This window comes from Anomaloglossus baeobatrachus, chromosome 5, assembly GCF_048569485.1.
Source record: "Anomaloglossus baeobatrachus isolate aAnoBae1 chromosome 5, aAnoBae1.hap1, whole genome shotgun sequence".
Lineage (NCBI taxonomy): Eukaryota > Metazoa > Chordata > Amphibia > Anura > Aromobatidae > Anomaloglossus > Anomaloglossus baeobatrachus.
Genome location: NC_134357.1, coordinates 385,973,558 through 385,990,090, shown reverse-complemented (window position 1 = coordinate 385,990,090; position 16,533 = coordinate 385,973,558). Strand labels below are relative to the sequence as shown.

The window sequence follows — 16,533 nt, the reverse complement described above, 5'->3', positions numbered from 1 at the left end:
GTCAAGGGCGCCACCTGCGGAGCAGATGTACGTGTGACCGTGTCGACCTGTGTAAGCCCAGCTGAAATAGCTTGGAGTGCCCATACGGCTGCGAATGCTGGCGCCAACGACGCTCCAATAGCTTCATAGATGGATTTCAACCAGAGCTCCATCTGTCTGTCAGTGGCATCTTTAAGTGCCGCCCCATCTTCCACTGCAACTAAGGATCTAGCTGCAAGCCTGGAGATTGGAGGGTCCACCTTGGGACACTGGGTCCAGCCCTTGACCACGTCAGGGGGAAAAGGATATCGTGTATCTTTAAGCCGTTTGGAGAAACGCTTATCTGGATAAGCGTGGTGTTTCTGGATAGCGTCTCTAAAGTCAGAGTGGTCCAGAAAAGTGCTCAATTTACGCTTGGGATACCTGAAATGGAATTTCTCCTGCTGTGAGGCTGACTCCTCCGCAGGAGGAGCTGGTGGAGAAATATCTAACATTCTATTGATGGACGCTATAAGATCATTCACTATGGCGTCACCATCAAGTGTATCCAGATTGAGAACGGTCCCAGGATCAGAATCCTGATCAGCCACATCCGCCTCATCACACAGAGAGTCGTCCAGCTGGGACCCTGACCAGTGTGATGAAGTTGAGGGCCGCTTATAGCGAGCCCGCTTAGGCCGTCTGGGACTGTCGTCCGAGTCAGAGTCGTCACCCTGGGGTGCATGCGACACCTCCTGAGCTCGGGAGTGTTCCAGCTGAGGGGGACCAGGGAGCAATGATTCAACAGTGCCCATGGTCTGAGTTACTGGTCTAGACTGCAATGTTTCAAGAATTTTAGACAAAGTCATAGACAATCTGTCAGCAAAAACTGCAAACTCCGTCCCTGTCACCTGGACAGCATTCACAGGTGGTTCTCCCTGGGTCGCCTCTAGCAGCGGCCCCGGCTGAGCAAGTGCCACAGGGGCCGAGCACTGCACACAATGGGGGTCAGTGGAACCTGCCGGTAGAGCAGCCCCACATGCGGTACAAGCAGCATATAAAGTCTGTGCCTTGGCACGTTTGCTTTTTGCGGACGACATGCTGTTGTCTGCCTTGAGTAACCTAGGAGGGTATATAGCAGAGAGTCACCAGCGACCGTACAGTGTAATGTATAGCATGCAAGCACAAAAATACAAAGTACACTTCGGCACAAGTGGGGGTGAGCCCTTGAGGGCTGCTTACCGCCCGCTGAAAAGCGGGTGTGAGGTCGCAGAATCCCGTGTCTGGGTCTCCCAGTCTCCCCTCTCCAGCTCAGCGTGCAGACAGGAATGGCTGCCGGCGTCCTGTGAGGAGGGGCGGACCGTGGGCGTGCCACAAACAAAGTGCGGGAAACTGGCGTCCCACTGTGCCCAGTGTGAGGGCTGGAGTATGTAAAGCAGACTCCAGCCCTCAGCGCTGATGGTCTGTACAGCGTCCCGCCCTCCCCCTGACTGGCAGGTCTGGGGGCGGGAACGAAACGAACTAGGCCGCAAAAGCCGGGGACTGTAGTAATAAGCGCGGCCGTCATACATGCACGGCTAGCGCGGAAGTCCCCGGCGCACCACAAGTCCCAGCCGCGTCGCAGTGAAAACTGACCCCAGCGGCCGGCGCGGCCGTTCGTACTAAGTCTACTCACTCAGCAGCGCTGTAGTGAGGAATGGCACAAGCGCAGCAGCGCTGATGTCCCCGGCGCACTAACACGCCCAGCATGCTGCGGTGTGCGCGCGGTATGCCCGGGGACACAGAGTACCTTAACGAAGCAGGGCCCTGTCCCTGACGATACTCAGCTCCATATCCAGCCGATTCTCCGGGGGCTGTGGAAGGAGCACGGTCTCAGTGCCTGGAGACCGGTAAAGTCCCACTTCACCCAGAGCCCTAATGGGGATGGGGAAGGAATCAGCATGTGGGCTCCAGCCTCCGTACCCGCAATGGGTACCTCAACCTTAACAAACACCGCCGACAGAAAGTGGGGTGAGAAGGGAGCATGCTGGGGGCCCTAGTATGGGCCCTCTTTTCTTCCATCCGACATAGTCAGCAGCTGCTGCTGACTAAACAGTGGAGCTATGCGTGGATGTCTGACCTCCTTCGCACAAAGCATAAAACTGAGGAGCCCGTGATCCCACGGGGGGGGTGTATAGCCAGAAGGGGAGGGGCCTTACACTTTTTAGTGTAATACTTTGTGTGGCCTCCGGAGGCAGTAGCTATACACCCAATTGTCTGGGTCTCCCAATTAGGAGCGACAAAGAAATAATTGCATCATTAACCCACCTAGGTGATTAATACAACCTACAACCTCAGCTCTTCACAAGTAGAAAAATAAGTGTGTCTTGCCTATAGTCAAGCATGGTGGTAGGAGTGCTATGGTTTGGGGCTGCATGTGTGTTGCTGGCTTCATTGAGGGAACCTTGAATGCCAACATGTACTGTGACATACTGAAGTGGCGCATGATCCCTTCCCGTCAGAAACTGAGCCGCAGAGCAGTGTGCCAACATCATAACGACTCCAAACACCTTCAAGATGACCACTGGCTTGCTAAAAGAACTGAGGGTAAAGGTGCTGGACTGGCCAAGTATGTCTCTAGACGTAAATACTATTCCACATCTGTGGGGCATCCTCAAAAAGAAGCTGGAGAATTCCAGCGGCTCCTGTGAAGCTCTATGTACTCCATGCCCAAGAGAGTTAAAGCAGTGCTTGAAAATCATGGTGACCACACAAAATATTAACACAATTTGCCTATTTTTACTTAGGGGTGTACTCGCTTTTGTAACCCTCAGTTTAGACATTAAATGGTTGTGTGTTGAGTTATAGAACATGTCAAATTTACACTAATACAAGCTGGACACTGACTACATTACATTGTAGCAGTGTCATATCGTCAGTGTTGTCTCAAGAAAAGAAAAAAATATTTACAAAAATGTGAGGGGTGTACTTATTTTTGTGATATACTGTACTTTAAAAGCCTGTTAGGTTTAGTAGCCAGTGTGAAAATTGCTAAAAAAAAAAAAAAAGTTATCAAAAATCTTTAAAAATAAAATTTAAAGGCAACCTGACAGCTGGATCAACACCGATAAACCAATTATATGGCTGCATCTGTATTTTAAAAGTTAATTTTAATCAGTAGAACCTTGACATAAGTTCCACAATTGGATGTGTTTATAAGTGGACAAGCAGACATGGAATACAAAGCTTTGGGCGGAAAAGAAAAAAAATAAATAAAAAAGTGTGGCCGGAAAACGGACCATAATTACGCCTCGGGGTGTGTGCTATCAGCAGACAGGGCCACTCACAGTTAAGGTCCTTTGAATGTGCGCTAAAAGTTTTAAAAGAGGAGTGTCACTATATAACAGTCACAAAAGGAGGAAAAAAAAAAAAAAATTAGGTCCATTAAGTTCAATCTTTCGTCACCCACTCCTCTTTCACAAGATTATAACCCATAAAGCCATTTGTGCTGAGGAAAGCGCCCATCCCTTTTGCGATAGCACATTCCATAAACTGCTCTAACTGTAAAGAACCCTTTCCTATTAAGCTGCTGGAATCGCCTTTCTTCCACCTGCAGTAAGTGCCTCCTGGTCCTTTGCATGGTCTTTGGAAGGAGTAAGTCAGGTGCAGTCCTTCATATTGACTACAATGTATTTATACATATGAGATCCTCTTTGACATTTCTTTTGTAATAATCTAGTTTCTACCTTTGAACCAACGTCTGAATATACTTCTTAAAATGTGGGACACAAAAATGGATCCCATATTCTAGGTGTGGCCAACTGTAAACGTTCCCCACACAATGGGGTTGCCTGTATGAGCCTTAAAGACAGATGCAGCCATATAATCAGTTTCTAGGTGCTGATGCAGCTGTCAGGTTCCTTTTAACATAAAATAATTTAAACAATAGTTCATCTTCTGGTGGCCTAAACCATTTAAAAATATAACAAGTAGACAATGAACAGAGCATTACCTAGAAGGCTCAGGCTCCTGCGAGGAGGTGGGGGTGGAGTAGGGGGGTGGGTAGAGCATGAACCTCGGTGTGATATGTCCACGTCCACAAGAGATACTGTTTCACCTGTCACGTAGAAAATTACATTAGACAATGGAATGGGAAAATGCATGGTCCAGAGAGAAGTTTTGTTTTATTTTTAAACCACTTACCAGTAAAGAGGGGACTGAAGGAGACCGGAGAGAAGGCACTTTGAGTTCTGGTCAAACGGGGCTTCCTGTGAAAAACCACACTGTCAATTCAATGGCAACATAGAAAACACAAATGCAGGACACACTACTCATCACAAAAAGTGAGGCATATATGGCTTTCAGGTGAAATTGATGAAAAATAGAAAATGTTTATGTTACAGTGATATTTTATCATGAAAGTAGGGCATTTAAGTAGGAGCATTGTATGGTGATTCCTCATCTCAATTTATTGAAACAAGAGCCAGCAACAGTGGCGGGTATAACCCCCCCCCCCCCAAAATGTCAGTGTCTCAATAGCTTGTCATGTGACCTTCAACATCAATTACGGCAGTTCACAAGTGGAGTTATTGTCCTCTGAAGTATGGCACTCCACTCTTCTTGAAGGGCGGCTCTCAGGTCATTTCAGTTCCGAGGTACAGAGTTATGAGCCTCTACACAGTGACTTAGCTGGTCCCATAGGTTTTCTATGGGATTCAGGTCTGAAAAAATTGCAGGCCACTCCATTTGAGGAGGTATGCCAGTCTCCAGCAGCAGTCCCCTAACGATGCAACCTTGATGAGCTGGAGCACTGACATCCATGAAGATGAAATTAGGCCTGAGTTGTTCATGCAGAGGCACAATGACCGGACTAAAGAGGTTATTCAAATAGTAGGGGCTTGTTACTGTACCATTCACAAAGTGTAGGGCAGTTCTGTATTGACTAGACACACCTGCCCACACTGACACCACCAAAGGCTCCTATGGTGACAGCTGTGGCTGATGCATAGCGATTTCCTTGACAACTCCAACATCATTGGCGGCCATCATTTTCACTCAGCGTGAACCGACTGATCAGTGTGAACCGACTGATCAGTGCACAGCAGAGGCCCACTGGCCCCTTGTCCAGCAACACGATGATACCTGTAGGTTGTTTAGCACACTGATGTAAACTGTTTTGAATGGTCTGAAGTGACACTTGGGTGCCTCTCACCTCCTTTACATATGCCTGGAGTTGTGTGGCATTCATTATCCAGTTCTGAAGGTCATCATTCACAATGAAGGGGTCATTAGTGTGGGATGTGGCTAAAGGATGTCCACTTCTATGACTTTGTGACTTTTCTAGGCTCTTTGTATCTCTGTTGCAACCTGCTGATGACACTAAGCTCAGTGGCCACTTCTCTCTAGAACATCCTGCTTTAAGCCTCGTAATGGAGAGGTACTGCTGATCAATTGTTGGGTGTCTTATTGGTCTCATGGTGTAAAATGTTTATAGTATGAGGACTAAAATACCATTGGTTTAAATACCAATTCTAATTGAACCCTGAAATTTTTGGGACAATTCACGGATCAAACACCCGTTGTGAATTTTGCCATTAAGCTCATTGTTGGAGAACAGCAAGTTGTGCAAATAGTACCGAGACATTGAACAGTTGGCTCTTTGTCCAGCAACATGTCCAATAGTTGGACATGTGCATTCAGAAGTTTACAGACGGTCACATTACGTTCACCTGAAAAGGTGCAAGAGCATTTTAAAATCATTCTGAACTTTCACCCAAAAGCCAAATATCTTTAACTTTTTGCGAGTATCATATATATCTTAATACAAGATTATTACTCCTCCCCAAGCAGAGTGCAATTATATGAAATCAAATAATCCTTATCTGTGCTTTGGACAGGACTTATACCCCCATGCATAATTAACTAACACCATCCAAAGCCACCGATATCGCTGAGTTCAGCAACCTAATGAGTATGAGAAAGCCTGATCGATGATCATTGGGAGCGTTAAGGATCCGGCATATCTGATTTTTGACTGCTAATCTTTTTGTTCTCTAAAGCCTGCCATACACATGTAGCCATCAACCAAATGATGGTTCATGGAAGCCATCATGGCCAGCTCTTCCATACACGGGGAGATCAATTAGCCGAGCACTCATGTTTTCCATGAGGTGTCAGACATGGCAGTGTCTTATTTCCAAGAGCAATAAGATAGGCAGCCTGAAATATACACATTGGACGGTCTTCTACAGAGACACCCAAACGAGTCAGATACCTCTGACAACTCCAGGAGTCATGTATACACTAAATTTCACTACATATTTCATCATAGCACTTAAGGGGATAATGTAGCCAGACTAAATCAATACTGCCACCTTCTAGAACAGATCAGAATAAAGGATGAGATTCTCATTCGTCAAGTACAACAATACGATTTGGATAATTAAAATGGTTGCGTCCATGGTAGTCAGTCATTAGGAACACTACAGACGATATCACAGGTTGTAACCTTATGATATATAACCACATAATGAGCCACAGATGGAAGTTAATGGAAAGATCCTTAAATCCTTCACTTATCTATATGCCATGCGGTCCACACCAGAATACCACATGTTCAGGTCCAGTACTTTTTCTTTACCCCCTCCACCACTTGAAATTACTTCTCTGCAACCTGCCATAACTAGAGAGAAAACACAAAGCCTGTAGAGCAATGTGATGCCACCTCCACTGTGCACAGACAGAGGATTCGAAGGAGGGCCTGGCACCCTGTCACGAATCATGCAAGAAAATACAGAGTTCCCATGGCAAAGAAACTCAAAAATATCAAATGCTGCAGCAGTCATAACACTGCCCCCACAAAAGACATACGGCAAGCGTCTCCCCGTCTCTGGGATCAGCGCAGGCCGCATGTCCACGGCTCTGCTGGGTCACGGAATGACACTGTGTGCGGATTTTACGTAAACCTTCACACATCTGGTGCTTTCCATTCAAACAGCGGCCAAAGAAAATAATTCCTGCTCCCTCTACAGCACGGCGAGCAGGTACCACCTTCCAAGCCCCTGACAAACTGATGTAGATGTGCATGCTTCATTACGTCACATCTGTTATTAAAGGGAACCTGTCACCACTTTTTTGCCCTGTAAGCTGTGGCCACCACCAGTGGGCTCTTATACACAGCATTCTAACATGCTGTATATAAGAGCCCAGACCACAGTGTAGATCATAAAGAACACTTTATAATACGTACCTAAATCGGTCACTGAGGTGGATGTGGGTCCAATGGGCGTCTTTGTCCTCCAGTGTCGGCGCCGCCTTTTGGCCATCTTCGTCCTCCTTCTCTAGCCGTGGTGCATGACGCATCCGACGTTATACACACTCGCTGGCATTCCGGGCCTGAGCAGGGCAGATCAGAGTATTGTAGTGCGCATGCACGGGACCGGCGAGTGTGTATGACGTAGCCGTGTCATGCACACAGGCTTCAGAAGGAAGACGAAGATAGCCGAAAGAGGAGGCACCAGCACCGGAGGACGAAGACGCCCATTTGAGCCACATCCACAGCAGCGACCGGTTTAGGTAACTATAAAATGTTTTTTATGTTCTACACAGCGGCCTGGGCTCTTATATACAGCATGTTAGAATGCTGTATATAGGAGCCCACTGGTGGTGGCCGCAGCTTATAAAGCAAAAAACTGGTGACAGGTTCCCTTTAACCCCTTCACGACCATGGACGGATATATCCGTCATGGAGCGTGTCCCATTAAGCCCCGCCCCCTGCCGCGGGCAGGCGGCGGTCGGCACACATCAGCTGTTTTCAACAGCTGACATGTGTGCCTGCTAGCCGCGGGTGGAATCGCTTCCACCCATGGCCATTAACCCCTTAAATCTTGCTGCCAAAGTCTGGCAGCAAGATCTAAATGCGCGCGGCCATGTTTTTTTACTTACCGCTGCCCCCACCGGAAGTCACGTGCGTGATCACGTGACTATCGGTGGTTGCCATCGTAGCACAGGGTCATGTGATGACGCCTGCAGCTATGATGTTTCACTTTCGTTTTCCCTCGGCCGCGAGCAGAGGGAAAAAGAAAGTGACTGTATCTGCTGTTTACAGCTGTATAGCTGTGATCAGCAGATAGATAAGAGCGATCGGATTGCTGATCGCTATAGCCCCCTAGGGGGACTAGTAAAATAAAATAAAAAAAACAAGTTTTAAAAAATAAAAAAAAAACAACAACAAAAACTAAAAGTTCAAATCAACCCCCTTTTCCCCCCATTGAAAATTAATGGGTTAAAAAATAAATAAATATACACATTTGGTATCGCCGCGTTCAGAAATGCCCGATCAAAATATAAAATCATATAATCTGATTGGTAAACGGCGTAGTGGCAAAAAAATTCCAAACGCCAAAATTAAGTTTTGGTCGCTGCAAGTTTTACGCAAAATGCAATAACAGGCGATCAAAACGTAGCATCTGCGCAAAAATGGTACCGTTAGAAACGTCAGCTCGAGACGCAAAAAATAAGCCGTCACTGAGCCATAGATCCCAAAAAATAAGAACACTACGTGTTTCGGAAAATGGCGCAAAACGTGCGCCACTTTTATTGGACAAACTTGTGGGTTTTTTTTAACCCCTTAGATACAAGTAAACCTATACATGTTTGGTGTCTACAAACTCGCACCGACCTCAGGCATCATACCCACACATCAGTTTTACCATATAGTAAACACCGTGAAGAAAACATCCCAAAAACTATTGTGCCATCACACTTTTTTTGCAATTTTTCCGCATTTGGAATTTTTTTGCTGTTTTCCAGTACACCATATGGTAAAACTTATGGTTTCATTTAAAAGTACAACTTGTCCTGCAAAAAACAAGCCCTCATATGGAAAGATTGACGGAAAAATAAAAAAGGTAACGGCTCTCGGAAGAAGGGGAGCAAAAAAACAAAAAAACGCAAAAACGGAAAGTGCCCCGGGGCTGAAGGGGTTAAGGTAAAAAAGAAACCATTGGGTCAGGAGCTAGAAAATACATTCTACCAAGCCAATAGTATAATCCAATACAAAAAGTTAATCATGTGTGTGCATTCCCTGAGAACCCTACTTCACCAAATTGTAGGACCAGCAAGCAAAAATGAGTGATTATGCCTAGCCCATGATTAGCCTTCATCCATAACAAGTGCACAGTAGCACTAGCACGGTGCAACTGGGATAGATGAAGGCCAGCGCCGTCACCGACAGGGCCGATCAATGTATTTGTCAGCATGTGTGATGCTGAATACATACAAGAAAAATAACCCATCTTCCAAAATAAAACCATTTCCAGTCATAATCAGATTTTGTCAGTCATCTCATGCCCATGTGGCCAGAGGAAACATGGGCCAGTGGTTAAAAGTGGTGAGGGATTAAAAGGGAACCTGTCGGGGGTAATATATATATATCCAGAACCATGGGCAGTTCTGGGTGCATATTGATAATCCCTGCCTAACCATCCCTGTATACAGTCGCATAGATAAAGAGATCTTAAGAAAAACTATTTCTAAAGATCTTTTACCGTATGATAATGAGTGCAGTGACTAAGCAACTGGACATTAGTTCCCCTAGCTAGTCAGCGCCATTAGCGAGGCAGCTAATCTGTGAGCTCAGCGGCTCTGCCAGTGTACTAGGGATTGCCAGCTCAGAGATGCGGAGCTCAATGATGATTGGCTATTGTGCTGTCAACATGATGTCAGCACTGCAGACCAAAATCAGACATTGGGAGCATCAGCACTGACTCAGTGGTTGACCCAAGAAAGGTGAGTAAAGCAAATATTTTTTTTTTTAAAAAATGAACTGCGATGAGGAACCAAAATTTTCTGGAAGGGGACAACCCCTTTAAACTTCGTAGGATCAATCTGTATAAGAAGTTATACCGAAAGCATGGTTGTTTTTTTTGACATTTCACAAAAATAGTGCTGCATTCAGCACAAACTCTTAGATAAGGTCTGTAGGGTGCAACTGGTCTCTCTCATTAGATCATGTGTATCTGCAATTACTCCATTTACAAGTAGTGAAGAGACAGTAGATCCGTAGGAAAGACCATAAGTAATTGGTGGTCCAACCAGTTATCCACACCAATCAGCAGAACAAAGGAGCCATAGTACCAGACCCAGCACGGAGCAGAGCTGAGCGGCACTAGTAGGCACAGCCACATATACAGGGACTGTCAGCTACTAGGGACTGCAGCGAAGGAGCCTAAGAGTTACTATCACCTTTACATTTCATGGTCCCACGCTCACCAGTGAGACATTCGATGTCTACGAACATTGCGTCAATGCTTTACCAAGAAAATACATAATTACTTACCGACAATGTTTTTTCGAAACCCATGATAGCACCACGTATACCCTCTCTCCGTGGTGCTGTCATGGGTGGTAGGAAAAAACTAGAGTACTGACAGAATGTGGGGTTCTTTGCAGTAACATTGCCTCCTAATGGACAACTAAGAAGGTCTTCTCTAAGCCTAAATGATAAAACCACTGCTCTTTATGGAAAGTAACAAGCTTTACATATATTCCGGCTCCTGACAAAGCTGTGATTTGATGGCTGGATGACAACACAAACTTTCTGCTCCAATTTCTCACAGCTGTGGACCTCTGTGTGCCACAACTACCCCAGGCAATGACAATTTGGAAACCCCCTTCAAGAATACATTTGGGAAACTGCAGTAAATCTCTATGGCTTAATTTGCAATTGCTCCTGTTAGCAGCCTAGTAAAATTATCCTACAGACCTGTCATAACGGTCCTGATTAGAAATTGTGGAAAACTACAGTCCCTCAGATTATGGTGCCCATTTGTCAAGGCAACAAGGCCAGCTTCCTTCCTTACTGAAAAGGATGGCTTCAAGCTGGGCACCACATTTACCTATTGGAAATCAATACATAGGGTACATCTTAAGTAGCAAATCTACTGATTTCAATGACTGCTGTGAAATCCTTAAAGGGGTTATCCTAGACTATTTAATTTTTATCATAAGCCCAAGACCAATCACGCAGGTAGTTGCTAACTACCTGCCTGTTTGTGCCCAGCGCCGATGTCTCCAAGCTCAGAGTGGTCAATAGACTACTTCTGCCAGCGATTCTACTAATATGATTTTGACAGAGCGGTGGCTTCTCTTCTACTCGGTTGATAAGGAGTGATCTCAAACATTATGCTGATTAACAGCTAGCTCCATGCTGCCTAACTGCAGCAGACTGTCAGCAGGACGTCGGCAGTCATGGCCAGTCCACAGAGTAGCCCAGAAGTGGGAGAGCTGCTCTATTGACGTGGAGCAGCTGAATCGCAGGCAGGAACGGTCTGTGACCAATCTGAGCCAGCCTCGGGTAGAACAGGCAGGTAGTTAGCAACTATCTGCCTATGTTTGTTTGTTTTTTTACTATGGGCATACAAATGTAGTCCTTGATAAGCCTTTAAAAGATTATTCTCATGCTTCTTTATTAGTTAAAATTTGCAAAGTGTTTTCAAAAACAAGCAACTTTGCAATTTGTTATACAACATCCTCTCCGCTCTCAAGAGCAGATGGATTCTAAAGCTTACTACCTATGGCCTATGTTATCAAGTCACTGGTGGCAAAATATGTGCAGTGTTTAGCTTTTTACAATCGAGTTTGTAAGCGCTGCTCAAGGGGAATTACTAGAGCGCACTTATCTCCAGATGTGGCCTGTTTCAGTGAAACTGCACTTCTCTGATGCTGCAGAAGCAAAGCTGCTCATTTGTCAGCATCAGAGTGCATAATATGGGCAGGCAGCCCAACATTATAAACTATCGATCAATCAGTAGCGTGCAGCCTCCCGGGAAGTAGGAAGCTTGGAGTCAGATGAGCAGTGTGCTCTTGCAACTCAACTTTTTAAAAGGGTCGCCCACTACTTTGATATTAATGACCCATCTTCAGGATAGCGCATCAATATCAGATCTGTCAATCAAACTCCGCACTCCCACCAATCAGAGGCTATCAGCTCCGGCAGCAACCAGAAGTGGCACAGCACAGCACTGGACAGCTTTCATAACAGGTGCAGAATTTACTCCTTATGGCTACAAAGGGATGAAATCTGTAGCAAGAACACTCAAAAGAAGTAGATTATAAAAATCAATACTACAGTATCTGTGTGGAAAAATGGGTCTAGGATGAGAAAGCTACCGTATTTTTTCTGATTATAAGATGCACTTTTCCTTCCAAAAATTTGAGAGTGAGAATGCATCTTATAATCTGAATGTAGCTTACCGGGTGGTGGAGAGGGGTCGCAAGTGGCTGGGGGAATGCTGCCGCGGCTGTGCAGGGGCTGCGGTGGCTGGGCTGGTGCTGGGACGGCTGTTCAATGTCCACAGCTGCTGTGCGGGGCCTGAGCGTGGCCTTCAGCAACTGGTCCTGGGGCTGCTGTGCAGGGTCTCCAACGGCTTTATTGGCGCTGCGGATCGGGCGGTGATGACTTCAAATTCCGCCCGGAGTAGGCGCATGCGCGGTTGGAGCTCTCGGCTCATGCTCTCTTCTGCACAGGCGCTGTCTCCGGCCCATTAATCCTTGCAGCAGACTTCAGGAAAATTGTGCCCGGAATTGGCGCTTGCGCAGATGAAATTTCAGCTTGCCATTAAGCCTAGAGCTCAATCTGCGCTGACTCCGGGTGCCTTTTCTCTGAAGCCCTCACCGTCCACAGCCGCCGCAGTAGCAGCCACCGCAGCCTGAGTCCCAGCACAGCAGCACCAGCCTCCGCCGCAGCCCGAGCACAGCTGCACCAGCCTCCGCCGCAGCCTGAGCATGAGCCTCTGCCCGAGCCCAAGCACAGCTGCCCCAGCACGGCAGCACCAGCCTCCGCCGCAGCTCGAGCCCCAGTCTCCGCCGCAGAGTCTGCACCAGCACAGCTTCCTCCAACACCGCTACTGCCGCCTCCGGTAAGACACCACCAGATTACAAGATGGACCCATTTTTTTCCTTTCACCTTTTCTTGCTCTAAATTTGGGGTGCGTCTTATAAACCGAAAAATACGGTGACTCATGGAGAGGATGGATCCATTACATGACACAAAAAGCACCAGAAAACACCATTAGCAAGAAAGGGTGAGACTGGTATCCGTTATGGAGTCCAGCATTTTACCAGGAAAAAATAAAATAAAAGTACAACGTCAGTTATCCCAGTAGATAAACTAAATGGCTCCCATTATAGGCAGTGGGAATCCTGGGTGCGATTACAATCTGTCCTGTATCTGTAGCAGGAATTACCTACTCACCGAACATGGAAATTGATTTACCCAACAGACATGAACAAAGCCTGAAAGAGGTGATCTCACGGCATTCTTCAGGAGCACAGCGCTCCCCTGATGGGGTCCTCTGGCTCCACTTCCAGATTGGTGACTACACTGCTAGGACGTGTGGCTGGTACTGTGCGTCTGCGTTAGAACACGATGCCGCTGATCACAGTCTGCCCGTGCCAAGTCACCCAAAGATGTAGACCCCTGGTAATCAGAAGCTTTGCTAACTTTGAGCCACAGGCACCGGATCCTGCCCCCAAAGCTCAGCTGTGTTTCCTTGACGTGGACACCCTCACTGCCCCCTGAGCTGTGTGGCACCCAGACCTAAACTGCCCCCTGAGCTATGTAGACCCGAGGCAGACCCCCCCAACCTGCCACCTGAGATGTGCTGTGTAGACCCTGCACGGACCTCCACCCGCCACCTGAGCTGTGCTGTGGCCCCCGGGCGGACCTCCAACCACCAACTGAGCTGTGCTGTGGCCCCCGGGCAGACCCTCACCTGCCACCTGAGCTGTGTTGTGGCCCTCAAGCGGACCGCCACCTGAGCTGTGCCCCCCGGGGCAGACCCTCACCTGCCCCCTCAGCGGTGTAGACCCCAGGCGGACCCTCACCTGCCCCCTCAGCGGTGTAGACCCCAGGCGGACCCTCACCTGTGTAGACCCCAGGCGGACCCTCACCTGCCCCCTCAGCTGTGTAGACCCCAGGCGGGCCCTCACCTGCCCCCTCACAGCTGTGTAGACCCCAGGCGGGCCCTCACCTGCCCCCTCAGCTGTGTAGACCCCAGGCGGACCCTCACCTGCCCCCTCACAGCTGTGTAGACCCCAGGCGCACCCTCACCTGCCCCCTCACAGCTGTGTAGACCCCAGGCGGGCCCTCACCTGCCCCCTCAGCTGTGTAGACCCCAGGCGGACCCTCACCTGCCCCCTCAGCTGTGTAGACCCCAGGCGGACCCTCACCTGCCCCCTCACAGCTGTGTAGACCCCAGGCGGACCCTCACCTGCCCCCTCACAGCTGTGTAGACCCCAGGCGGACCCTCACCTGCCCCCTCACAGCTGTGTAGACCCCAGGCGGACCCTCACCTGCCCCCTCAGCTGTGTAGACCCCAGGCGGACCCTCACCTGCCCCCTCAGCTGTGTAGACCCCAGGCGGACCCTCACCTGCCCCCTCAGCTGTGTAGACCCCAGGCGGGCCCTCACCTGCCCCCTCAGCTGTGTAGACCCCAGGCGGGCCCTCACCTGCCCCCTCAGCTGTGTAGACCCCAGGCGGACCCTCACCTGCCCCCTCACAGCTGTGTAGACCCCAGGCGCACCCTCACCTGCCCCCTCACAGCTGTGTAGACCCCAGGCGCACCCTCACCTGCCCCCTCACAGCTGTGTAGACCCCAGGCGCACCCTCACCTGCCCCCTCACAGCTGTGTAGACCCCAGGCGGGCCCTCACCTGCCCCCTCAGCTGTGTAGACCCCAGGCGGACCCTCACCTGCCCCCTCACAGCTGTGTAGACCCCAGGCGGACCCTCACCTGCCCCCTCACAGCTGTGTAGACCCCAGGCGGACCCTCACCTGCCCCCTCACAGCTGTGTAGACCCCAGGCGGACCCTCACCTGCCCCCTCACAGCTGTGTAGACCCCAGGCGGACCCTCACCTGCCCCCTCACAGCTGTGTAGACCCCAGGCGGACCCTCACCTGCCCCCTCAGCTGTGTAGACCCCAGGCGGACCCTCACCTGCCCCCTCAGCTGTGTAGACCCCAGGCGGACCCTCACCTGCCCCCTCAGCTGTGTAGACCCCAGGCGGGCCCTCACCTGCCCCCTCAGCTGTGTAGACCCCAGGCGGGCCCTCACCTGCCCCCTCAGCTGTGTAGACCCCAGGCGGGCCCTCACCTGCCCCCTCAGCTGTGTAGACCCCAGGCGGACCCTCACCTGCCCCCTCAGCTGTGTAGACCCCAGGCGGACCCTCACCTGCCCCCTCAGCTGTGTAGACCCCAGGCGGGCCCTCACCTGCCCCCTCAGCTGTGTAGACCCCAGGCGGGCCCTCACCTGCCCCCTCAGCTGTGTAGACCCCAGGCGGACCCTCACCTGCCCCCTCAGCTGTGTAGACCCCAGGCGGACCCTCACCTGCCCCCTCACAGCTGTGTAGACCCCAGGCGCACCCTCACCTGCCCCCTCACAGCTGTGTAGACCACAGGCGGACCCTCACCTGCCCCCTCGCAGCTGTGTAGACCCCAGGCGGACCCTCACCTGCCCCCTCACAGCTGTATAGACCCCAGGCGGACCCTCACCTGCCCCCTCACAGCTGTGTAGACCCGAGAAGGACCCTCACCTGCCCAGCTCCAGCTCCTTGTCCCGGGACATGTCGGTCAGGCTGCCCCCGGAGCCCCCTAGCTCCCCGGCTCCTCTCCTGTCGGCAGCCCCCGCGGTTCCGGCGCAGCTCTTGGTGCGGAAGATCCTGGAGAGCCGGATCCGCAGAGAGCCCTTCCTTCCCGCACTCCTCCGGGCCGCAGCTCCGGCCTGGCCTTCAATCGCCTCCCCGTCCTCCTCCTCCAGCCTCCGGGCTTCAGGGGCTTCCAGCACCAGCAGAGCATCGCTGGTCTCCTCGCACGGACAGCCGGCCCCCCGCAGCCCCAGCGCCCCCAGCTGCAGCTCCAGGCCCTCTCCAGGCTGCGCGGCTTTGCGGTGCCGGCTGCAGAGCTCTGCCGGCGGAGGCACCCCTTCAGCAGGCACCGCTTCCACTCCTGCCCCCGGCTCATTGGAGGCCTCCGCATCGTCCACCTCTTCCCCTCGTAGCATATTCCGGAACACCATGAGCCTGGGTCTGGCTGCCTCTTCCCCGGCCTCAGCTCCGCAGCCTAGCAGCCGGCTCAGCACCCGGTAGGACGCGGCCTCCTCCTCTGCCGCTGCGCCTCGCATGTCCCCGGTGGCTCTGAAGGCCCCGGCCCGAGCCTCGGCCTCTCCCAGCTCCGCTGCCCGAGCTCCGACAGCTCCCTCATCGGAGCCGGCCCCCCCGTATCCGATACAAGGCGACGTCACTTCCGGTTTTCTGAGTGACAGCTGTGGGGCCTGTTTCCATGCAGTGGCATGACGCTCCGCCCATAGATCTGTCAGATGCACCAATTCATCTGAAAAGTGTCGCAAGAGAAGAGAGCCGCCATTTTTTTGGTGGATAAGACGCTACGAGTTATTGTCTTATGAGCGTGTAAAGGTAAACACATTGTGGGAGGGGCCTAGCGCCAGGTGCAGAGCAGCTGTAACAACCAATCAAAATGCTGGGCTCTATCATACCTTAAAAATACATGATTTTTGGGGAAGAGCCTATTTCTTGTATTG

At 50.3% G+C, this 16,533-nt stretch overlaps 1 protein-coding gene across 3 annotated transcripts in view; it reads right to left on the bottom strand.

Moving 5' to 3' along the window:
- Nucleotides 1-16,229, bottom strand: part of SOCS7 (suppressor of cytokine signaling 7) — a 104,821-nt gene extending 88,592 nt beyond the window's left edge. For all 3 annotated transcript variants that reach the window (XM_075350079.1, XM_075350080.1, XM_075350081.1), the window contains exons 1-3: nt 15,530-16,229; nt 4,141-4,205; nt 3,950-4,054 (exon numbers count right to left, since the gene is read on the bottom strand). In XM_075350079.1, the coding sequence (XP_075206194.1) occupies nt 3,950-4,054; nt 4,141-4,205; nt 15,530-16,116 (757 nt within the window). In that variant the 5' untranslated portion in view covers nt 16,117-16,229. The remainder of the gene's footprint in view (nt 1-3,949; nt 4,055-4,140; nt 4,206-15,529) is intronic.
- Nucleotides 16,230-16,533: the final 304 nt, after the last annotated feature.